The following is a 24,322-nucleotide window of genomic DNA, read 5'->3' as shown; positions in this document are numbered from 1 at the left end:
AGAAATTGTATGTTCTCCCCGTGTTTGCGTGGGTTTCCTCCAGGTTCTCCGGTTTCCTCCCACATTCCAAAGACATACTGATAGGGAATTTAGATTGTGAGACCCATGGGGGACAGTGATGATAATGTGTGCAAACTGTAAAGCGCTGAGGAATATGTTAGCGCTATATAAAAATAAAGATTATTATTCTGCTTTTGTCATTCTTTTAATCTGTCATATGGTTTCTCAGATATGGACCTTTTTTTATTTAGTATGCCGATATGCTAATTTTTATGGTATTTACCGAGGTGGAGCGGCTCTGTATACCGTGAGTTTGTCTTTAGGCTGCTTTGCATAATTACTGGCAGCAATGCCCCTTGCAAAGACCCCAACTCAGTTGGGGCTTATCCCACTGAACGCCCGCACTCCTTCCCCGTGGACCAAACACTACTCAGACAACACAGATTGAGGGTGCCACACTCCTGTAAGACTCAGGTCACCAACAGTTATCAGCATATATTACATTCCCAGCAAGACAATGACAGAGTCTCATCCTTCTGCTGGTTTGCAGAAGATTAGAACCTCTGCGACTTCGAGGCATCCCAACTGCCCCATCCAGCAACACCCCACTTTTTGTCAGGAACCCTCAGAGGGGAGGTAGCGTAAAGCATAAGGAAGCTAACAGAGCACAGCGAGGTATGGGACCAGATTGTCCTGACCTGGGTTATCGAAACGACTGTGTTGGCTCAGTGATGGACAGTGCAACAGTTCTGTAATCCACCAGCTGGAACTGTGGTTCTGGGGCTGACGTCTTGTAGAATCGCACCGGTGACAGAAGCAGACCCCTTTTATAAACCCTGGGGAATTGTGGGGAAGATGATCATGGCTGTTCCTTCATTGTTCGATTGTTCAATTAGTATCGACAATTGTCCTCCAAGTGATGCAGACTAGTACACCACTGGAGGTTGATGCAATCTATAATTCCACAAACGGCATACAAAAACGGTTATCTGACAGCATCACATGAAACAATGGCTCATGTCCCTAGACTTATTGAACAACGGAATAGTATGTCTGGCATAATTGAGAATAATTCACCCCCAAACAAGATGCCAGATTGACGTTGAGTCATCATAGATAGGTGATAACTTGCAGATCTGTGGGGATCCGAATGCAGGGACTTGCTCCGATTGGCAATGGAAGTAAGGAGTGGCAGGTCGGATACTTGACAGTCATTCCATTTTCTATTGGGCTGCTACAAACAGCCAAGCGCAGCGCTCTGCAGCTCCATAGATGATGACTAGAGCGGCGGTTGAGCATGCGCAGAGCAGCTCCATTCTAAAGGAGAGACGCTCCCCATTCTGCTTATCGGTGCAGGTCCCATCAGTAGGGCTGAGGAGTCATAGTGTACCCAAAAATCTGATAATAAATCTCCCCTATTTTTTACTAGCATCTGGGAAAGCAGAAACTAATCTAAAAAAAAAAGAAAATAGGGAGGTGTACATAGCAGTCAGATTCCAGAAAACAATTTTAGGAAACTCTGTTGAAAATTAAAGATGCTATTTGATTGGCTGATAAATGTAACATTCCTCCAGGCACAGATGTGCAGCGCTGTGGAATATGTTAGTGCTATATACATTACTACAAGTATTGCACAGTACTCAGGTGTGTGGAGGCCAATATGGCTTTGGCTCTATTGGGTTCCTTCACTTCAACGCTCCTACTACTATTTTGCGGCCCATGTGTTTCGTCTCCTGTGACTCTGTAGTCTGCAGTGAATTATACAGAATGTGCCCCAGCAGCTGCTGCAGAACATTATTATACACTGTATATGCTGCTACTTGTTGAAAAGGATGAGGAAGTGTCAAATAACTCAATAGTACACCAGAATCTCCGCCGTTCTTTATAACGAGGTTCTGCAGCAGCTGAGGTATGTATGAATGTATTCACAACTACAAACTGTAGATTATTGGCAGCAACCTGTACAAATGTACTCTGCTTGTGGGGTCATCTAACACAATGGCCCCTCAGTGGCCACAGTACCTGTTGAGGGGGTGTTCTTTTGCCAAAATATGGCCACTTCCAACTAAAAAAGAAAATAATCATGTTATTCAATACTTTCACACTAAATCGTAAGCTAAAGACTCCCTTCTCTATTTTAGCAAATATTTGTATCTTAAACTTCTGGATCGTGTCGCTCCTCTGGTCATTGAGCACTGCTCGGACGATGAGTAGGGACATGCCCCATTTACAAGGGGATCCATTTGTTTCCAAGAATAAACTAAGCACCGAACAAGAGGTGATAAGTGTATGATTCCTGGGGGTCCGACCAATAAGACGAGATCCCGAGAGCAGGGGGTCCCTGATTCCTCTGTGAATGGAGTTGTGAGGAGCATTCTGGACCACCACTCCATTAGCTATGTAGTTGACAGCGGTTGTCGTGATCTGTGCAGATCTCCGTAGCCGGACCCCTTCAATAATACATTTCATACCCTGAGCACGGGTGAGAATTGTATATAATGATCAAGCCCCTTTAAATATTTTCACCATACTACAATGTGAATAAGGAAAAGTTAGTAACCAATATACCCTTCTTCACCGTTTTCAAGAGCTCTGCTTGCTGTCATCCTGTAGGATCATTTATAATTGCTTACAGGACAGAAAATCATTCCTGGTCATGTGATGGACACATGGGTCAGTGACCAAACACATTAGACAACTCTCCCGACCGATTCCCCCATACACGTGAATGTTTGGCTCGGCATGTGTTTTCCATGGGGAGAATATTTAGTGTCCCAGAGGAGCATGCATGGCTTATAAGTCTGCTCACTCTGACAAGCCAGGCTTGGCTTTTCACTCTTTACAAGGAGAAACTTTACTCCTTAGACCCCAGTCCCGAGCCTCTCACCTAACTAAATTAGATCTCATACTTTGCACTGATGAGGGCAATACCCCGAAATATTGTGTCTGCACACTGAGATCCTGGTTTGGCTTTTATCCGAAGCCATGTTTCAAGGTTCGTTAAAGAGTCGATATTGACATTTAGGATCACTTTTTCCAATAGGTGGCACTAGAGTTCTAGCCCTCTACCTCTCTGAAGAGGCAATCTGTGTATTTAAATTCGCAGTGGTGCATGCATGGCTTAAACGTCGCCTCACTCTAAAATGCCAGGCCTGACTTGTCACTCTCCACAGGGAGAAACGTAACATTATCCCTTAGAACCCATGGGAGGACAAAGGGATCATGAAGATCATGTGTTAATGGAGATTTGGGATCCGCCTCCCAATTCAAATTGTCGGACCAATTTCGGCAGCCTTGACTTATTTTAATGATTATGGGGCTGTCTCACCATCTATAATGGGTAAAATTGCAAAGTACTTGTAAAAAAGAGCAACTTTGCAAATTACCCCTTATTAAAAATCCTCTCCGTTTTCCAGTCCTCTTGTTGGTAAGGTAAACGGCCATCTCTGCAGTCTATCAGTGGTGGCCAGTTTCCCAGGCAAGGAGTGCGTGCTTGCTGCTCTGAAGCTGAATTCAGCCAGCTTCGGTGCCCCTGAGCTCCTCCGATGTGGCAGAGTCAGAGATCAACATTTCCAATTGCGCAGTTCGGCCCAGTGACTCAACCGTGCCACAAGCACAGACTGTCAATCATCAGGAGCGCACCTCCCTCAGGAGAGCGGGAAGCAGAGATGTCCTCCTGAAGATAGAAGGTGAGAGCCAAGCACCTGTACATCCATCACATGACAGGTAAACAATAAATGTTCCTATCTCAAGACGGAAAGCAGAGATCTTGATCTTTTCACAGAAAGTATATTGGAAACTTGTAACCATTTCCTTTTTTTTGGATAACCAGACACCCTGATTGCTATTGACATGGTGCCTTCACCATCCAGGTTGTACACCTCTGATCTGTAGGCAGGTGGCCTCAGTGGTTAGAAATGGGGCATTTATGGCTCTATAGATCTGTCACAACAATAGGGCATTGTAAGAAGCCAACCCCTATAACGACCCATGTCCGCCAATCTAGTAGTCAGAAAATATGAAACATTACAAAACCACGTGACCAAGATATTTCCATCACAATTGATTTTATTAGTCTTCTGGCTCACACATTCAGGATACGTCAATCATCCATCACCAGCTTCACCTCGGTGATTTTCTTCTCTAACCCCTTACTGGACAGAGTTAGCTCTGCATGCTGTCGCTTCAGATTCTCCAGGGTCTGTCTGAGTTCTTCAGATGCGTCCACCTTATCTTCAAAGTCCCTGAGAAGAACCTTGTTACCCAGAAGGCCACACTTTTGCTTCAGTTTCAGGTTATCCATTCTCAAACTATCTCTGGCCTGTTTAGTCTTTGTCAAAATGTCCCGTTTGTTGCCCACTAGGGCCTCCACCTCCATGAGTTTCTCTTTTTGTTCTTGATTCTCTGCTTGGACAAACTGGAGCTTCTCCTTGACGTGAGTGAGAACTTGTACTGTGTTGGTAATTTTCTTCCTGAGTTTTAACAGTTCTTCATTCCTTTCCTCAATCTTCTCGTTGTAGGTTTGGTTTTCAATTTTCAGTTGCTCGAAGTCGATCAGGTGCAGACCTTCTGCCAGCTCCTCCTTGGAGCGGAGGGTGGATTCGTAGCGGTAGATGTGATTTTTCAGCTTGATGTTCTCTAGGCGGACTTGGATGACTTCCTTCTCCTTGCGCTCTTCCCTGGACTGTAGTAAGTCGACTTCTTGGATCAGGGATGAGGCGGCGTGTTTTCCAGCTCCTTGCTTACTCAGGCTACACAAAGCAATTTTCTTCTTCTGTTCTTGGAAAGCCTCCCATTCCTTGTCCACCCTGCCCACAATGTCCTGGCACTGAGCTCTCACCTCCTCCATCTGCTCCTGATGCAAAGCAGCTTCTTCTTTATACCTCCTCTTCATCTCCTCCAGGCTGGTTAGATACTTCAGGTAGCGTTGCTCCTGATCACTTGCACGTTTCGATGTTGTCTGAGGACGGGTCTCCTCTCCTTTCTTCTTGCGGAAATACTCACAGAGCTTGTGCTGGAGCTGAGCATTGTGCTGTAGGATCTTATCACGTTCCTGGACCAGAGCGTGGTACTGCTGGATCAGTTCTTCTCGAATTTGCTCCTCATGGACCATCTCCTGCAGCTTGTGGTCCTGGTTCTGCTCTATGTCCTCCTCATCTTCTTCCTGTTCCTCTAGATGACAATGAGTATCTTCCTTGGGTTTCTGATCTGTCTCAGCGGCATATTCTTCACTTTCATGGAGGAATTGTGACGGGTCATCATTGGTGCCCTCTGGTACTTCACCTTGCTGCTCTGATGAGCCAATCTCGCCATCTTCATCCATTGCCTCATTGCTCTTTATGTGCTCAGTGCTAGGATCTCCGACACTTTCTGGCTTGACAGAAGCCTCAGGGTCTCTGGTGTCCTCTTGGCAGGTACTTGGGTCTCTGGTGCCCTCCTGGCTGGTACTTGGGTCTCTGGTGCCCTCCTGGCTGGTACTTGGGTCTCTGGTGCCCTCCTGGCTGGTACTTGGGTCTCTGGTGCCCTCTAATCCCCTGCTTGACTCGTTGGCACCCTCCAGGCTGGTATTATTCGGCAGTCTCGTGCCTTCTAAAGTGGTACTTGTTTCTGTGGTGCCCTCATGGTTAGTTTTTGGATCCCTGGCACTTTCCCGGCTGGTTCCTGGCTCTCTGGCACCCTCCTGGCTGGTTCCTGGCTCTCTGGCACCCTCCTGGCTGGTACCTGGCTCTCTGGCACCCTCCTGGCCAGTTCCCGGCTCTCTGGCAGCCTCTTGACTAGTGCCCGGCTGTATAACAGGCTCAGGAATAACAGCAGGCGGTCTGTCACCGCCGCTCACGTCTGCCATGTTCCCGAGCCGTCACCTTCTTCCCGGACTGACTGGATGGCTGCAGCTTGTGTATTTACCTTTTTATGGGTTTCCATGGAGACGCGTTGTGATGGGAGGAGCCACGGTACAGCACTCGCTATATTACCAGACGGTGATAGGTTAAAGGGCAGTGACGTCATCAATTACTAAACCAGCGACCAACCGCCAGGGCGCTTTGAGAGCTGAGCCTATGAGAGAGCAGACGTTTCCTGGAGCATGCGCAGAGCAGAGCGAGCTGTGGTAGGCGGTTACCTAAGTGGTTGAGCGGCGCAACAACAGCTCGGCGGCCAAGATGGCGGACCTGGGCAAGAAGTACTGCGTTTACTGCCTGGACGACGTGACAAGCCTGCGCATCCGCTGCACCGAGTGCCAGGACATCGAGCTGTGCACCGAGTGCTTCTCAGCGGGGGCAGAGATTGGCAATCACCGGCGGTGGCATGGATACCAGCTGGTGGACGGGGGGCGCTTCACTTTATGGGGGCCCGAGGCGGAGGGAGGCTGGACGAGCAGGGAAGAGCAGCTGCTGCTGGATGCCATCGAACAGTTCGGCTTTGGGAATTGGGTGAGTGGTGTACGAGAGCACTACAAGTCCCAGCAATCCCCGCTCCTCTTTTTAAGTGTTATTTTCATTCATTCTATTTTACTTGTTATTTACTATATATATATAATTATATATCTTTTACAAAATTTACACAATGTCTAAAATATATATATATATATATATATATATATATATATATATATATACACAGCACAGACCAAAAGTTTGGACACACCTTCTTATCTAAAGATTTTTCTGTATTTTCATGACTATGAAAATTGTACATTCACACTGAAGGCATCAAAACTATGAATTAACACATGTGGAATTATATACTTAACAAAAAAGTGTGAAACAACTGAAAATATGTCTTATATTCTAGGTTCTTCAAAGTAGCCACCTTTTGCTTTGATGACTGCTTTGCACACTCTTGGCATTCTCTTGATGAGCTTCAAGAGGTACACAAGAGTCACAGGAGCAACAAGATGGCGGCAGTAGCAGCCCTACAACACTCCATGGTCATCCTGGGGAATGGAGGGGAGTGAGCCGTAGGCACTAGAACAACAGCGTTTAAAGGGACTCTGTCAGCAAGGAATGACTGATCAAACCAAGTACAGGCGATCGGTGCATCATGGCAACCAGTTATTTATATACACCTCCCCACGTGCTTGTTTTTCATGGATCTCCACCCTTCCCCATGTCTATGAATCCAGAAATGTCAATCGAAGAGAGTCGTGATAGGGGGGGACAAGCATGTGGAAGGGTGACTTAAATGAATGAATTGAGTTTTCCTTAGCGGCTCACTTCCAGGTTATGCGTTGTGGACCGGGTTCACACATCCGTGAAGCCATCACCGTGCTCAGATTGGCAGATTCTGGCCAATTGCTGGATGTCACAGCCTGATCGAAATGCTCCATAGGTATAAGAGGCAGCTAGCTCAGGACGGGAGATCCGGCAGTCAGGCTCGTTCTTCCAGAAGGAGTAAGCTTATTGTGTTGGATGTGAGTGGCAACAGAGAAATCCTTTAAGTTCCATTCAAACATTCTGGTTAATCCAAAATAGATCTGACAGTGATGACCCCAGAGGTCGCCCGTACCTTTACTAGGGAAATGGCAATAGAGGTGCAACTACCGATCAGATCTGCCATCAAGGTGTTCTCTTCTCCCATCCTCCCGCTATAACGCTGGTGATATAGTCTGGCTAACCAATAGGAAATAATACAGACATGGGTCATTATCGGCAGTTTCACACCAATATTCCCCATACAAGGTGGCGCTCGTCTTCAGATATGGAGACATCTGTCATTACCACTACTGCAGCCTGCAGCTCGTCAGTCCCTGAAGTTGCATATAGGGTCACTGCAGTCCTGGTCTGAGCTGTGTTCCTGCTTGTCCATTGTACATCCGAAATACAAGGATGGAAACAATACCAGTAGAAATAAACTTTCACATTGTCACGGCAGCTGCTGCCCTGAGTAGTAAGTGTCCTGTACCTGCTGTCTGGGCTGATGTTACATGGGTATAAGATACATGTAACATAATCTATGATGGCACCGCACACCAGAGGCTCGTATTCTCAGAACTTCCAAATAGGAAGTTGAAAAGTTGAACTCTGGCCATGTACAGGTAAAGACCTTAAGGGAATCCGTCAGCAGGTTTTTGCTTTATAATCTGAACACAGCAGGAGGTAGAGGCTGAAGCACAGATTTCAGGGATGTGTCACTTGTAGTGATGAGCGAGTGTACTCGTTGCTCTGTTTTTCCCAATCACGCTCGGGTGATCTCCGAGTATTTGTTAGTGCTCGGAGATTTAGTTTTCATCACCGCAGCTGAATAATTTACAGCTACTAGCCTGCTTAATTACATGTGGGGGTTCCCTAGCAACCAGGCAACCCCCACATGTACTCAGCCTGTCTAGTAGCTGTAAATCTTTCAGCTGCCGCGATGAAAACTAATTCTACGAGCAATCATAAATACTCAGAGACCACCCGAGCGTGATCGGGAAAACCAGAGCAACGAGTACACTGGCTCATCATTAGCCACTTGTCAAAGTGCGTGCCGCTTACTGAATCTGAAGGATTTATCCCTAAGGGATTAACATTCCCTTCCTGTGACAGGCAGCTCACTATCTATGGACTTTGTACATAGAGAGCCTCGTGTAGGCGGGGTTAGCTTTCTCAGCTCTGCTTCATTCTAAATCTAAGGGTATGTTCCCACTGTTAGTAAGCACTGCAGGTTAGATGCTGCGTACATCCACAGCATCCAACCCGCAGCGGCCAGATATTACAGCATAATGGATGGGATTTGAAGAAATCCCATCTTCACTATGCGTGTCCGGACGCCTTCGTCTCACCTGTGGAGACGGACATGCGGTGCGTCTTTCCAGACTGCAGTATGTCTATGTAGCAGAGACGCTCCGTCTCCGCTGCGTAAATTACCTATTTAGTATCATTAGATGCAGTAAGACCGCACTATCTTTCTTGTCATATGCGTATGAAGTGCGGGAACGCAGCTTACTGTGCATGTATACTAATTTAAATAAAGGTGTACCTTGTATCAGCCGGAAGTTCACATACACTGCAGTTCTGGCAATCTGCTGATTGTGAGAACTACAGTGCACGTGACCACCGGGGACCGAATTATTTCCGGTGGTTATCTCCAAGCTCTGCTGTGTCTGCATGTCAGGCTGAATGGTGGCATAATGCCACCGTTCAGCCAAAGGCATCCAGATGTAGCAGAGCTGGACTCGTCGTGGGACTGTATGTATATCTTTTCAGCGGACAGGTAATGATATTGTTGGTTTTTTTTATTTTAATTCTCTTCCAGGAGACAAGGGCATTGGTGGAATAGGTGATGCTGTAAGTATGGTTTAATTAAGATCTATTAACCCTTTCATGACCCAGGGTCGTTTTGTTTTTTTTTTTCATTTTTCGCTCCCCTCCTTCCCAGAGCTATAACTTTCTTTTATTTTTCCGTCAACATGGCCATGTGAGGGCTTGTATTTTACGGGACGAGTTGTACTTTTGAACGACTCAATTGGTTTTACCGTGTCGGGGAAAAAAATTCCAAGTGCGGTGAAATTGTAAAAAAAAAAAAAAAAAGTGCAATCCCACACTTGTTTTTTGTTTGGCTTTTTTGCTAGGTTCACTAGATGCTAAAACTGACCTGATATTCTGATTCTCCAGGTCATTACGAGTTCATATGTTAGAGCAAGGCGTGAGCACTACTGAAAGAGGTGCACAGGTAGGTTCCCACACCGTGTATATAGGAAGAGAGAACCTGGCACTCAACTTCAATTTTAAACAGCACTCAATTTATTCGTAGTACCAGTAAACGTTTCAGTCACAGGAGACCTTCGTCAGTAACGTACTGGTTAAGATATGCGTCAGGGTAGATCATAAATCCGTGATCACCTGCTCTTATTGCTTAGACAAACCGTCCATCTATCCAGATGGAAAAGGGGACTATGCTTGGAGGTCAGGAGGTACCGAGTGCGACGCGGAGTCCACCGCTAGTCCGCCTCATACTGATGAAGGTCTCCCGTGACCGAAATGTTTACTGGTACTATGAATAAATTGAGTGCTGTTTAAAACTTTAGTTGAGTGCCAGGTTCTCTTTTTCTATAGTACGAGTTCATAGACACCAAACATGTCTAGGTTCCGTTTTATATAAGTAGTAAAAAAAAAATCCAAACTTTGCTAAAAAAAAAAAAATGTGCCATTTTCCAATACCCGTAGCGTCTCCATTTTTTGTGATCTGGGGTCGGTTGAGGGCTTATTTTTTGTGTGCCGAGCTGGCGTTTTTAATGATACCATTTTGGTGCAGATACGTTCTTTTGATCGCCCGTTATTGCATTTTAATGCAATGTCGCAGCAACAATAAAAAATGTAATTCTGGCGTTTCTAATTTTTTTTTCTCGCTACGCCATTTAGCGATGAGGTTAATCCTTTTTTTTTTATTGATAGATCGGGCAATTCTGAACGCGTCGATACCAAATATCTGTATATTTTGGTTTTTTTTTATTTTGAATGGGGCGAAAGTTGGGTGATATAAACTTTTATTTATTTTTTTTTTCATATTTTTTAAAAACATTTTTTTTTTACTTTTGCCACTCTCCATGGGAGGCTAGAAGCTGGCACGACTGGATCGGCTCTGCTACATAGGAGCAAAACTCAGATCGCTCCTATGTAGTAGAATTGCGGCATTGCTATGAGCGCCGACCACAGGGTGGCGCTCACAGCAATCCGGCATCAACAACCATAATTTTCTTCAATAGACCTCTGGTTGTCATGCCGACGCATCGCTGACCCCCGATCACGATGCGTGCATTTCCGGCCCAATGGCCGGAAGCGCTAGTTAAATGCCGCTTTCAATGTTTGACAGCGGCATTTAACTAGTTAAATGCAGGCACATGTCAGCTGTTCAAAACTGCTGACATGTCCCGGCTTTGATGCGGGCTCACCGCCGAAGCGGGTTAAAGGAGTCTGTGTCATTATTTCTGTTTAAGAACTTTATTCTGGCTGTGTCTTTACCATGCAACTATAGTATTAGTAATGGATAGGTGTCTTATAGACGCTTCTCCATTACTAACCTGTGGGCTTGATGTCACCTGACAATACAAAGGTGACATCAACTCCACAAATATTACCCCGCTTGCCACCGCTACAGGGCAAGTGGGAAGAGCCGGGTAAAGTGCCGCAATTGGTGCATCTTTGGATGTGTCAATTGTGGGGCAGCTGGGGGCTGCTATTTTTAGGCTAGTGAGGGCCAAAATCCATGGGCCTTGCCAGCCTGAGAATACCAGGCCACAGCTGTCTGCTTTATCCTTGGCTGGTTAACAAAAATAAGGGGACCCCACACTTTTTTTTTTTTTTTTTTGCTGTGAAGATCCCACTATTTTTGCTAACCATCCAAGGTAAGCAGACTGGTGTTATCAGGCTGGTAAGGTTCATGGATATTGGATCCTTACCAGCCCGAAATACCAGTCCCAGTAGTCTGCTTTACTCTGGCTGGTTAACAAATATAGGGGACCCCACACTACTTTTTAATTATTTATTAAAAAAGAGGTGACATCTGTCTTTGCTTTCCTCAATTTCCTCTGTCATATACTTCCAGCTGTGTCATAAGATTCACCATTATGTAAATTAGCACACATGCATAGTAAGCTGCATTCCAGCACTTAATACACGTGACTAGGAAGATAATGCGGCTTTACCGCATCTAATGAAACTATGGGTAATTTGCGCAGTGGAGACTAACCATCTCCGCTACATAGATTGACATGCTGCGGTCTGGAAAGACGCGCCGCATGTCTGTCTCTGCTTGTGGGCCTGGGATTTCTTGAAATCTCATCCGTTATGCTGTAACAGCTGGACGCTGCAGATGTACGCAGCATCCAACCCGAGCGTTTACTGACCGTGGGAACATACCCCAATATATCTGCAAACAAGAAATATTTTTTTTCCCAGAAGCCAACTTTCAATTAGCTTTATTTCAAGTGACAAAAGCGTGCAATGAAAAAATGCAGGAGACCTGCCAGTGACCTCGGATGCAGACTTCACATGCGTCAAATCCCGAGCAAATACTGAGCCATTCCTGATCGTGTGCACATACCCTAAAAGCTCTGATTGTGCTAGAACTGCAGCATCCAGTAATCTATGTGATACATAATTGGATTCAGGGTCTCTTTCCCTAAATTACACAGCTCTCAGATGAGGTAACAAAAACCTGCTGACAGATTCCCTTTAAGAACACTAAACTATGTCCATGTGCTTGCAGTCTTAAGGGTAAGTTCACCACACTGGGAGCTTTTGCTTTTTTTTTTTTTTTTTTTTTTTTTTTTGCAGGAAGGAAGCTGCAGCAAAAACGCATGTTTTGGTGCATTTTTTAATTGCGTTTTTGTTGCAGTTTTGATGTTTTTGGTTTTTTTTTCATGCCCTTTTGGGGCTAACTTGTGTCTTTGTGCATGCTAATAAAGTTGAGTGCCCCCAGAGGAAAAAACAACCTAATTCCTGTAGAATTATAGCTTTGAAAAGCTGGCAATTCTATATATGTATATACACTGCTCAAAAAATAAAGGGAACACTTAAACAACAGAATCTAACTCCAAGTAAATAAAACTTCTGTGAAATCAAACTGTCCACTTAGGAATCAACACTGATTGACAATCAATTTCACATGCTGTTGTGCAAATGGAATAGACAACAGATGGAAATTATTGGCAATTATCAAGACACCCTCAATAAAGGAGTGGTTCTGCAGGTGGGGACCACAGACCACATCTCAGTACCAATGCTTTCTGGCTGATGTTTTGGTCACTTTTGAATGTTGGTTGTGCTTTCACACCCGTGGTAGCATGAGACGGACTCTACAACCCACACAAGTGGCTCAGATAGTGCAGCTCATCCAGGATGGCACATCAATGCGAGCTGTGGCAAGAAGGTTTGCTGTGTCTGTCAGCATAGTGTCCAGAGGCGCTACCAGGAGACAGGCCAGTACACCAGGAGACATGGAGGGGGCCGTAGGAGGGCAACAACCAAGCAGCAGGACTGCTACCTCAGCCTTTGTGCAAGGAGGAACACTGCCAGATCCCTGCAAAATGACCTCCAGCAGGCCACAAATGTGCATGTGTCTGCACAAACGGTTAGAAACCGACTCCATGAGGATGGTCTGAGTGCCCGATGTCCACAGATGGGGGTTGTGCTCACAGCTCAACATCATGCAGGATGCTTGGCATTTGCAACAAAACACCAGGATTGGCAAATTCGCCACTGGCCCCCTGTGCTCTTCACAGTGGAAAGCAGGTTTACACTAAGCACATGTGACAGAGTCTGGAGACACCGTGGAGAGCGATCTCCTGCCTGCAACATCCTTCAGCATGATCGGCTTGGCAGTGGGTCAGTAATGGTATGGGGTGGCTTTTTTTGGAGGGCCGCACAGCCCTCCGTGTGCCCGCCAGAGGTAGCCTGACTGGCATTAGGTACCGAGATTAGATCCTCAGACCCCTTGTGAGACCATATGCTGGTGCAGTTGGCCCTGGGTTCCTCCTAATACAGGACAATGCCAGACCTCATGTGGCTGGAATGTGTCAGCAGTTCCTGCAAGATGAAGGCATTGAAGCTATGGACTGGACCACCCATTGCCCAGACCTGAATCCGACTGGATACATCTGGGACATTATGTCTCGCACCATCCACCAACGTCACGTTGTTCCACAGACTGTCCAGGAGTTGGCGGATGATTTAGTCCAGGTCTGGGAGGAGATCCCTCAGGGTACCTTCCACCGCCTCATCAGGAGCATGCCCAGGCATTGTAGGGAGGCCACACAAACTACTGAGCATCATTTCCTTATTTTGAGGCATTTCCACTGAAGTTAGATCAGCCGGTAAAAAAATATATATATATATATATGTATATGTATATGTATCTCTGTGACAAATACAATTAGTACAGTGTGTGTCCAAATTACTGTACATGTATTTAATCAAGAATTATTTTTAGGTAAAAAATGGCGTGGGCTCCCGCACAATTTTCCTAACCAGCAGAGGGAAAGCCGACGGCTGAGAGCCGATGTTAATAGCCTGAGAAGTGGTAATACCCATGGAGCTTCCCAGGCTATTAATATCAGCTCACAGGTGCATACTTAGCCTTTAATGGCAATGAAAATGGGGGACCCCCCAAAAAATGACATGGGGTTCCCCTATAATTAACCCCTTCACCCCCAAGGGTGGTTTGCACGTTAATGACCGGGCCAATTTTTACAATTCTGACCACTGTCCCTTTATGAGGTTATAACTCTGGAACGCTTCAACGGATCTTGGCGATTCTGACATTGTTTTCTCGTGACATATTGTACTTCATGATAGTGGTAAAATTTCTTCGATATAACTTGCGTTTATTTGTGAAAAAAACGAATATTTGGCGAAAATTTTGAAAATTTCGCAATTTTCCAACTTTGAATTTTTATGCCCTTAAATCACAGACATATGTCACGCAAAATACTTAATAAGTAACATTTCCCACATGTCTACTTTACATCAGCACAATTTTGGAACCAACATTTTTTTGGGTGACGGAGTTATAAGGGTTAAAAGTTGACCAGCAATTTCTCATTTTTACAACACCATTTTTTTTTAGGGACCACATCTCATTTGAAGTCATTTTGAGGGGTCTATATGATAGAAAATACCCAAGTGTGACACCATTCTAAAAACTGCACCCCTCAAGGTACTCAAAACCACTTTCAAGAAGTTTATTAACCCTTCAGGTGTTTCACAGGAATTTTTGGAATGTTTAAATAAAAATAAACATTTTAACTTTTTTTCACTCAAAATTTGTTTCAGCTCCAATTTGTTTTATTTTACCAAGGGTAACAGGAGAAAATAGACCCCAAAATTTGTTGTACAATTCGTCCTGAGTACGCTGATACCCCATATGTGGGTGTAAACCATTGTTTGGGCGCAGGGCAGAGCTCGGAAGGAAAGGTGCGCCATTTGACTTTTCAATGCAAAATTGACTGGAATTGAGATGGGACGCCATGTTGCATTTGGAGAGCCCCTGATGTGCGTAAACATTGAAACCCCCCACAAGTGACACCATTTTGGAAAGTAGACCCCCTAAGGATCTTATCTAGATGTGTCTTGAGCACTTTGACCCAACAAGTGCTTCACAGAAGTTTATAATGCAGAGCCGTAAAAATAAAAATCATATTTTTTCACAAAAATGATCTTTTCGCCCCCATTTTTTTATTTCCCCAAGGGTAAGAGAAGAAATTAGACCACAAAAGTTGTTGTGCAATTTGTCCTGAGTACGACGATACCCCATATGTGGGGATAAACCACTGTTTGGGCGCATAGCAGAGCTCGGAAGGGAAGGAGCGCTATTTTACTTTTCAATGCAAAATTGACTGGAATTAAATGGGATGCCATGTTGCGTTTGGAGAGCCCCTGATGTGCCTAAACATTAAAAAACCCCACAAGTGACACCATTTTGGAAAGTAGACCCCCTAAGGAACTTATCTAGATGTGTGGTGAGCACTTTGACCCAACAAGTGCTTCACAGAAGTTTATAATGCAGAGCCGTAAAAATAAAAAATCATATTTTTTCACAAAAATGATCTTTTTGCCCCCAATTTTTTATTTTCCCAAGGGTAAGAGAAGAAATTGGACCCCAAAAATTGTTGTGCAATTTGTCCTGAGTACGCTGATACCCCATATGTGGGTGTAAACCATTGTTTGGGCGCAGGGCAGAGCTCGGAAGGGAAGGAGCGCCATTTGACTTTTCAATGCAAAATTGACTGGAATTAAGATGGGATGCCATGTTGCGTTTGGAGAGCCCCTGATGTGCCTAAACATTAAAAACCCCCACAAGTGACACCATTTTGGAAAGTAGACCCCCTAAGGAACTTATCTAGATGTGTTTTGATAGCTTTGAACCCCCAAGTGTTTCACTACAGTTTATAACGCAGAGCCGTGAAAATAAAAATTCCTTTTTTTTTTCACAAAAATGATTTTTTAGCCCCCAGTTTTGTATTTTCACAAGGGTATCAGGATAAATTGGACCCCAAAAGTTGTTGTCCAATTTGTCCTGAGTACGCTGATACCCCATATGTGGGGGGGAACCACTGTTTGGGCGCATGACAGAGCTCGGAAGGGAAGGAGCGCCATTTGGAATGCAGACTTAAATGGATTGGTCTGCAGGCGTCACGTTGCATTTGCAGAGCCCCTGATGTACCCAAACAGTACAAACCCCTCACAAGTGACCCCATATCGGAAACTAGACCTCCCAAGGAACTTATCTAGATGTGTTGTGAGAACTTTGAACCCCCAAGTGTTTCACTACAGTTTACAACGCAGAGCCGTGAAAATAAAAAATCTTTTTTTTCCCACAAAACTTATTTTTTGGCCCCCAGTTTTGTATTTTCCCAAGGGTAGCAGGAGAAATTGGACCCCAAAAGATGACGTAAAATTTGTCCTGAGTACGCTGATACCCCATATGTTGGGGTAAACCCCTGTTTGGGCACACGGGAGAGCTCTGAAGGGAAGGAGCACTGTTTTCCTTTTTCAACGCAGAATTGGCTGGAATTCAGATCGGATGCCATGTCCCGTTTGGAGAGCCCCTGATGTGCCTAAACAGTGGAAACCCCCCAATTATAACTGAAACCCTAATCCAAACACACCCCTTACCCTAATCCCAACCGTAACCCTAACCACTCCTCTAACCCAGACACACCCAACCCTATTCCCAACCGTAAATGTAATCCAAACCCTAACCCTATCTTTAGCCCCAACCCTAACTGTAGCTCCAACCCTAGCCCCAACCCTAACCCTAACCCTAGCAATAACCCTAGCCCTATCACTAGCCCTAACACTAGCCGTAACACTAGCCCTAACCCTAGCCCTAACCCTATCCCCAACCCTAGCCCTAACCCTAGCCCCAACCCTAGCCCTAACCCTAGCCCTAACCCTAGTCCTAACCCTTGCCCTAACCCTAGCCCTAACTCTAGTCCTAACTCTAGCCCTAACCCTAGCCCCAACCCTAGCCCTAACCCTTGCCCTAACCCTAACCCTAGCCCTAACTCTAGTCCTAACTCTAGCCCTAACCCTAACCCTAATGGGAAAATGGAAATAAATACATTTTTTAATTTTTTTATTTTTCCCTAACTAAGGGGGTGATGAAGGGGGGTTTGATTTACTTTTATAGCGGGTTATTTAGCGGATTTTTATGATTGGCAGCTGTCACACACTGAAAGACGCTTTTCATTGCAAAAAATATTTTTTGCGTTACCACATTTTGAGAGCTGTAATTTTTCCATATTTGAGTCCACAGAGTTATGTGAGATCTTGTTTTTTGCGGGACGCGTTGACGTTTTTATTGGTAACATTTTCGGACACGTGACATTTTTTGATCGCTTTTTATTCCGATTTTTGTGAGGCAGAGTGATCAAAAACCAGCTATTCATGAATTTCTTTTGGGGGAGGCGTTTATACCGTTCCGTGTTTGGTAAAATTGATAAAGCAGTTTTATTCGTCGGGTCAGTACGATTACAGCGATATCTCATTTATATCATTTTTTTTATGTTTTGGCGCTTTTATACGATAAAAACTATTTTATAGAAAAAATAATTATTTTGGTATCGCTTTATTCTCAGGACTATAACTTTTTTATTTTTTTGCTGATGGTGCTGTATGGCGGCTCGTTTTTTGCGGGACAAGATGACGTTTTCAGCGGTACCATGGTTATTTATATCAGTCTTTTTGATCGCGTGTTATTCAACTTTTTGTTCGGCGGTATGGTAATAAAGCGTTGTTTTTTGCCTCGTTTTTTTTTTTTTTTTTTCTTACGGTGTTTACTGAAGGGGTTAACTAGTGGGGCAGTTTTATAGGTTGGGTCGTTACGGACGCGGCGATACTAAATATGTGTACTTTTATTGTTGTTTTTATTTTATTTAGCTAAAGAAATGTATTTATGGGAATAATTTTTTTTTTTCTTTTTCTTTATTTAGGATATTTTTTTAATTTTTTTTTTTTACACACATGTGGGGAATTTTTTTTTAACTTTTTTACTTTGTCCCAGGGGGGGACATCACAGATCATTGATCTGGCAGTGTGCACAGCACTCTGCCAGATCTGCGATCTGCTGTGCAGGGCTGCAGGCTTACCAAGTGTCTGCTCTGAGCAGACACTCGGTAAGCCACCTCCCTCCCTGCAGGACCCGGATGCCGCGGCCATCTTGGATCCGGGACCTGCGGCGAGGAGGGAGGTAGGAGACCCTCAGAGCAACGCGATCACATCGCGTTGCTCCGGGGTCTCGGGGAAGCACGCAGGGAGCCCCCTCCCTGCGCGATGCTTCCCTATACCGCCGGTACACCGCGATCATGTTTGATCGCGGTGTGCCGGGGGTTAATGTGCCGGGGGCGGTCCGTGACCGCTCCTGGCACATAGTGCCGGATGTCAGCTGCGATATGCAGCTGACACCCGGCCGCGATCAGCCGCGCTCCCCCCGTGAGCGCAGCCGATCGGCTATGACGTACTATCCCGTCGAGGGTCAGATAGGCCCAGGTCACCTCGACGGGATAGTACGTCTAAGGTCACAGAGGGGTTAATAACCAGCAAAGGATATGCAGACAGCTGCAGGCTGATATTATTAGCCTAGGAAGGGGCTATGGATATACAGGATTCTTTACTGTTAGGGCAGTGAGAATCTGGAATTTCTTACCTGAAGAGGTGGTGATGGCGAACTCAGTCGAGGGATTCAAGAAAGGCTTAGATGTCGTCTTGGAGCGTAACAATATTGTATCTTACAGTTATTAGGTTCATTAGAAGGTCGTAGTTCTGGGGATTTTTTCTGACGGAATATAGTCTGAACTGGATGGACAAATATCTTTTTCAGCCCTGCTAACTATGTTACTAATAATCTCAATTAAACATACATACGACCTCACCTAATTCCACAGAAGCCATCGATCTCCTGTAATAAAACGAAAATAAAAAAAACAACAATATACCATACCGGTCCTTGGCACCATCCAGGTTGAAAACTAATTATCCCCCAGACATGGATTATGGCGTGGGATAGATGTTGTTTTTTATTTTTGATTTATTACAGGAGAACGACGGCTTCGGTGGAATTAGGTGTGGTCGGAAGTATGGTTTAATTGAGATTATTAAAGGAGTCTGTGTTTTATTTATTTTTTTTTCAATTAAAGGACTTTATACTGGGTGACTGTGTTTTTCTACAATGTGACTATGGGGTTAGTAATGGGGGCATCTTATAGACACTTCTCCATTACTAACCTCGGGGCTTGATGTCACCGGACAATACAAAGGTGACATCAACCTACTCCACTATCACCCCACTTGCCACCGTACAGGGCAAGTGGGAAGAGCTGGGCAAAGCGCCAGAATTGGCACATCTAATAGATGTGCCTTTTCTGGGTGGCTGTGGGCTACTATTTTTAGGCTGGGGCGCAGCCACAATCCATGGCCCCTTACCAACCTGAGCCCCCAGCTGTCTGCTTTAGCAAGGCTGGTTGTCAAAAATGGGGGTGACCCCACGCCGTTTTTTTTAAATAATTTTAAAAACCAACATGAGGACCCCTCTATTCTTGATAACTAGCCTTGCTGAAGCAGCCAGCTGAGGGTTGCAGCCCCCAGCTGTGCGTTTTGCCTGGCTTGGTATCAAAAATAGGGGGGAACCCACACAGGTTTTTTTTTTATTATTATTTACAGTCCAGGAGCGGCTGATAAACTCCCATCCGCCACTCCTGCTCTCACTGTTATTAGCAGCAGCAGGAGTTGGATGATCGGAGTAGTTGTCATCAGCTGACAAGTGACCGGAGGTAAACTTATACCTCCGATCACAGCTGAGCGCTTACTCTGTCTTCTGACAGCGGGGAGCCGCGGCGCTCTGACCGGCGGGGATGGTTTCACCACTGATCAGAAGCGGTGTTTGCCGCGCTGTCATGCATATGACAACGTGTCAAACACTGTAATGTCGGACCCCCCATTCAAGTGAATGGGGTTCAGGTCCACTCTGCTGGATGACAGGCTGCATGGACGCATCATGTAACCTGCCATCTAGATGTAGCAGAGCCGAGTGTGAGGTCACATCCGGCTCTCCTTGACTTTTCTGCTGCAGAAAAAGTCAACCTGTGTATTTGCAGCATTTTTTTTCACCATCCATTCAAGTCAGTGGGTGAAAAACACTGGAAAAAAAGCTGAAAGAAGTGACCTGCTCTATGTAAAAATACACTGCAAAGCACAAAATCCTGATGACAAACAAACCAATGTGTGTGCACATACACTCATCACTAGTTGGCACCAAAAATTGTATTTAAAAAACGCATGTAATTTACATTGTGGTTTTATGGGCATAAGACTGCGTTTTCCTTCATGCAGAACTTAAAGAAAAAAAGCGTTAATCAATCCCAGGTACATAAAGATAAAGTTTACATTTACGGCAAATTGTCAATCCTCTTAATCAAATTATAAGACTAATAAATTTAATAAGATGATGCAAGTGGCATAATGAAGAAAGCCGGCGTCCTTTTCCTTGGCTAAAGGTACCTTCACACTAAGCGACTTTGCAGCGAGAACGACGATGATCCGTGACGTTGCAGCGTCCTGGATAGCGATCTCGTTGTGTTTGACACGCAGCAGCGATCTGGATCCTGCTGTGATATCGCTGGTCGGAGCTAGAAATCCAGAACTTTATTTCGTCACTGATCACCCGCTGTCATCGCTGGATCGGCGTGTGTGACGCCGATCCAGCGATGTGTTCACTTGTAACCAGGGTAAATATCGGGTTACTAAGCACAGGGCTGCGCTTAGTAACCCGATATTTACCCTGGATACCATTGTAAAAGTAAAAAAAAAAAAAACACTACATACTCACCTTCTGATGTCTGTCACGTCCCCCGGCGTCCACAGGGTTACGCGCTGCTGCCGAGAGCTTCTGCACTGACTGTGTCAGCACCGGCCGTAAAGCAGAGCACAGCGGTGACGTCACCGCTGCTGCCGGCGCTGACACATTCAGTCAGTGCAGGAAGCTCTCGGCAGCAGCGCGTAACCCTGTTTACTCCGTAAGATAATTGTCAGTGAGAGTTCTTGGTACTGTTCGTTTCTTGATAAGCTCGCAGTGTAAACAGGTGATTTATTCCCAACAGGAAGACGCAAAACACTTGCTTATTGGGTGAAGTGATCTTTTGTGCTGCAAAAAAGCTCATTATTCTTGGCGGCGCACAGTGCTGTGTAAACAGGCGAGAGCAATGGCAATGTGCATGGCATTGGACTTGTGTAAACATACTATTAAGTGACTTCTGATCAGTAAATAATTACCGATCAGTGGTCATCTAACGCTGCATAATCTGCTGTGTAAACAGACCCTTAGTACCTAGTTACTGCAGCACTCAGAAGCCAGCTTTTACCTTGGGACCTGAAGACCAGCTATTGCTAGTGATGAGCGAGTGTGCCCAGATAAGGCGTTATCCGAGCACACTCGTGTTATAATCGAGTATTTTCCGTGTGTTCGGAAAAAATGCGTCTCCGCGGCTCTTTGACAGCTGCCACACATTCAGGGATTGCCGGTTTCTTAATCCCTGCATATATTGCAGCTGTTGACAGCCGCAGCGGCTCAAGCATTTTATTGGAGCCCACGGAAAATACTCTATTATGACACGAGGGTGCTCGAATAACACCTTATCCAAGCACGCTCCCTCATCTGTTATCACCCTTGGCTCCTGATAATGATTGTAGCTTACGTATGTCTATGTGCATACTCCTTCCTGTTGGTAGCCCTTTGATCTTGGCTACTACAACCATATTTTGGACTTGCTCCACCAACAAGGTTCTGTTTGTCTAATTTAACATGGTGTTTGTGGTTGTGTTCTAACTCATGATCTGTGGACGTTGGTTGTGTTGTCAGCTATGTACCATGTATATTGTACCACTTGGCTAATGTGACTTTTTTATTTTGTGCTTTCTATCAGGAGGATATGGCTGCCCATGTTGGTGCGAACCGGACTCCCCAGGAAGTGATGGAGCACTACGTCAGTATGTACATCCATGGAAACCTCGGCAAGGCATGCATACCGGACAACATTCCCAACAGAGTAACGGACCACACCTGTCCTACAGGTGGTCCCCTGTCGCCCAGCCTGACCACTCCATTACCTCCCTTAGACATCACTGTGCAGGAGCAGCAGCAGCTGGGGTACATGCCGCTACGTGACGACTACGAGATCGAATATGATCAGGATGCCGAAACGCTAATCAGCGGCCTGTCTGTCAATTACGACGATGACGACGTTGAAGTAGAACTTAAAGAATCTTGTGTGGATATGTATGTCCGGAAACTGAAAGAACGGCAAAGGAGGAAAAATATCGCCCGGGACTATAACTTGGTACCAGCATTTTTGGGAAAAGACAAAAAGGATAAAGAGAAACCTGCCAAAAGGAAAGTCTCGAAGGAAGAGAAGGAATTGCGGTTAAAACTAAGGTCGCTTTATCAGTTTATGTCCTGTAAGGAAATCGAGGACTTCTTCGAGAATATGCACAAAGAGCGAATGCTGAGGGCGAAACTTCGAGAACTACAGAGGTACCGGCGAAACGGCATCACCAAGATGGAAGAGTCGGCAGAGTACGAAGCGGCCCGCCACAAGCGGGAAAAGCGGAAAGAGAATAAAAACACTGCAGGCAACAAAAGAGGAAGGGAAGACGGCAAAGACGGAGAATTTTCCGCCATTGAAAACCTTCAAGGTTTCGAGATGTTATCGGACAGGGAGAAAGTTCTGTGCAGTTCTTTGAATCTGAGCCCCACCCGTTACCTGACTGTCAAAACCATCATCATTAAGGACCACCTTCAGAAAAGGCAGGGCATCCCATCAAAGAGCCGTCTTCCCAGCTACTTAGACAAAGTCCTAAAAAAAAGGATTTTAAACTTTTTGACCGAGAGCGGCTGGATATCTCGAGACGCTTCATGAAGGGCGCTTTCCACATTTTCTTTTTAATATATAAATATAAACAATAACTCTAATATATAAAAGCCTTGTACAGACAGAGACGTTACTTGTATATATTTTTTAAATACACTTTGTTTTATTTGTACAGCGATTTATTTTTCACATGCGTTAGAATGAAAGCCACGGTTCTCTTTCCAATACTAAAGAGGTGCTACCTAATGTCTAAAACGGCAAAAGTTTACCTTTTAATGGGGCATTTATGGAATACGAATTTCATGAGCAACGTGCCAAGAACTAGTTTCTAGTAGGGTGTCGTCTATATTTATTGCAAAAACTTTGGCTGTGAAGCATCGGGGAATGGTAACATATCAAGGGGTATATTTGTGGCAGTGGTGGCACTCGACATGCCCTATAGATTGGGTGGTCCTCATAGTGATACTGCCATTGGATGGTACTTGATGTCCACACTGTGAGACCGCTAGTGAGCGCTCGTGGGCCGAGTATACGACATTTTTATGTCCGGAGACAATTCATTGGCCACGGATGGGTATTTGAATTTTGCACTGCTCTGCTTAATAATCTACACGATGAATTCCACCTTCTGCACTGTGACTGTTGGAGACCAACGAAACCTTAAAAAATACTTTATTTTATTTTTTAATTCTATAAAGTTTTTGCAAAGATCGTTATCAGGTTGATTGTGGTTTACCATATAAGTTTTTTTTATTTTATTTTAGCAGTTTTAGCAAGAGAATACGCTGCCACACAGGTGTTTGATCTGTAGAGGAGTCTGTCAGTTGTTTCGCCCCTGCGATACTGCAAATGGAAAGGTATAGAGGAGTTGAAATATACGTTACCGTAGGGTGTTAGCAGCAGCATTAATGAGAAAATGGGGGTTTTATTTTGTGCCGTCTTCCCCATAAACGCTCTCGCAGCTTCCTGTATTTAGCCTTAAATGAACGGCCTTTGATACCTTTCTGGGAGCTTTGTGCCACGGAATGAAGCTTCGTTATCTAATTAATGCTGCTGCTCAAACCTCAGTCTGCCATTTAAAAAAAAAATATATATATATATATATATATATATATATATATATATATATATATATATATATATATATATATATATATATATATATATATATATATATATTTTTTTTTTTTTTGTAGGATCAAAGCTGCTGACAGACTCCCTTTGGGCATTGATCTTAGCATCATATATAACTCAGATTTTTGGAAATTGGGGGCGCCGAGGGCCGTGCTTCACTCATAGCTCTACGTATTATGGCTATAAAGTGAGTTATCGGTGCCATTAGGGGACCTGCGTCTGCTCCATCAGATAGAGACAGAAACAGTAGGGCCAGAATTATTGATCTGTGCCATGATCTGTCAGGTTTGTGGATAGTTTTGTTTTGTTTTTTTTACTATCCGTTCCTTGGACTGCTTGAATGCTGAAATG

General features: G+C 44.7%; 2 protein-coding genes across 2 annotated transcripts; one reads left to right on the top strand and one right to left on the bottom strand.

Annotated features, from left to right (window-relative positions):
* Positions 1-4,036: 4,036 nt before the first annotated feature.
* Positions 4,037-5,953, bottom strand: CFAP184 (cilia and flagella associated protein 184). Its single transcript, XM_077280100.1, has one exon. It carries the CDS (start codon positions 5,843-5,845, stop codon positions 4,103-4,105), a length of 1,743 nt encoding a protein of 580 aa, XP_077136215.1. The 5' UTR covers positions 5,846-5,953; the 3' UTR covers positions 4,037-4,102.
* Positions 5,954-5,992: 39 nt separating this feature from the next.
* TADA2B (transcriptional adaptor 2B) lies at positions 5,993-23,015 on the top strand. Its single transcript, XM_077280101.1, has 2 exons — positions 5,993-6,428; positions 21,893-23,015. Exons 1-2 carry the CDS (start codon positions 6,159-6,161, stop codon positions 22,883-22,885), a joined length of 1,263 nt encoding a protein of 420 aa, XP_077136216.1. The 5' UTR covers positions 5,993-6,158; the 3' UTR covers positions 22,886-23,015.
* Positions 23,016-24,322: the final 1,307 nt, after the last annotated feature.

This window comes from Ranitomeya variabilis, chromosome 1 (assembly GCF_051348905.1).
Source record: "Ranitomeya variabilis isolate aRanVar5 chromosome 1, aRanVar5.hap1, whole genome shotgun sequence".
Classification (NCBI taxonomy): domain Eukaryota; kingdom Metazoa; phylum Chordata; class Amphibia; order Anura; family Dendrobatidae; genus Ranitomeya; species Ranitomeya variabilis.
The sequence above is the reverse complement of the archived record's forward strand: the minus strand, read 5'-3'. Positions and strand labels throughout refer to the sequence as shown.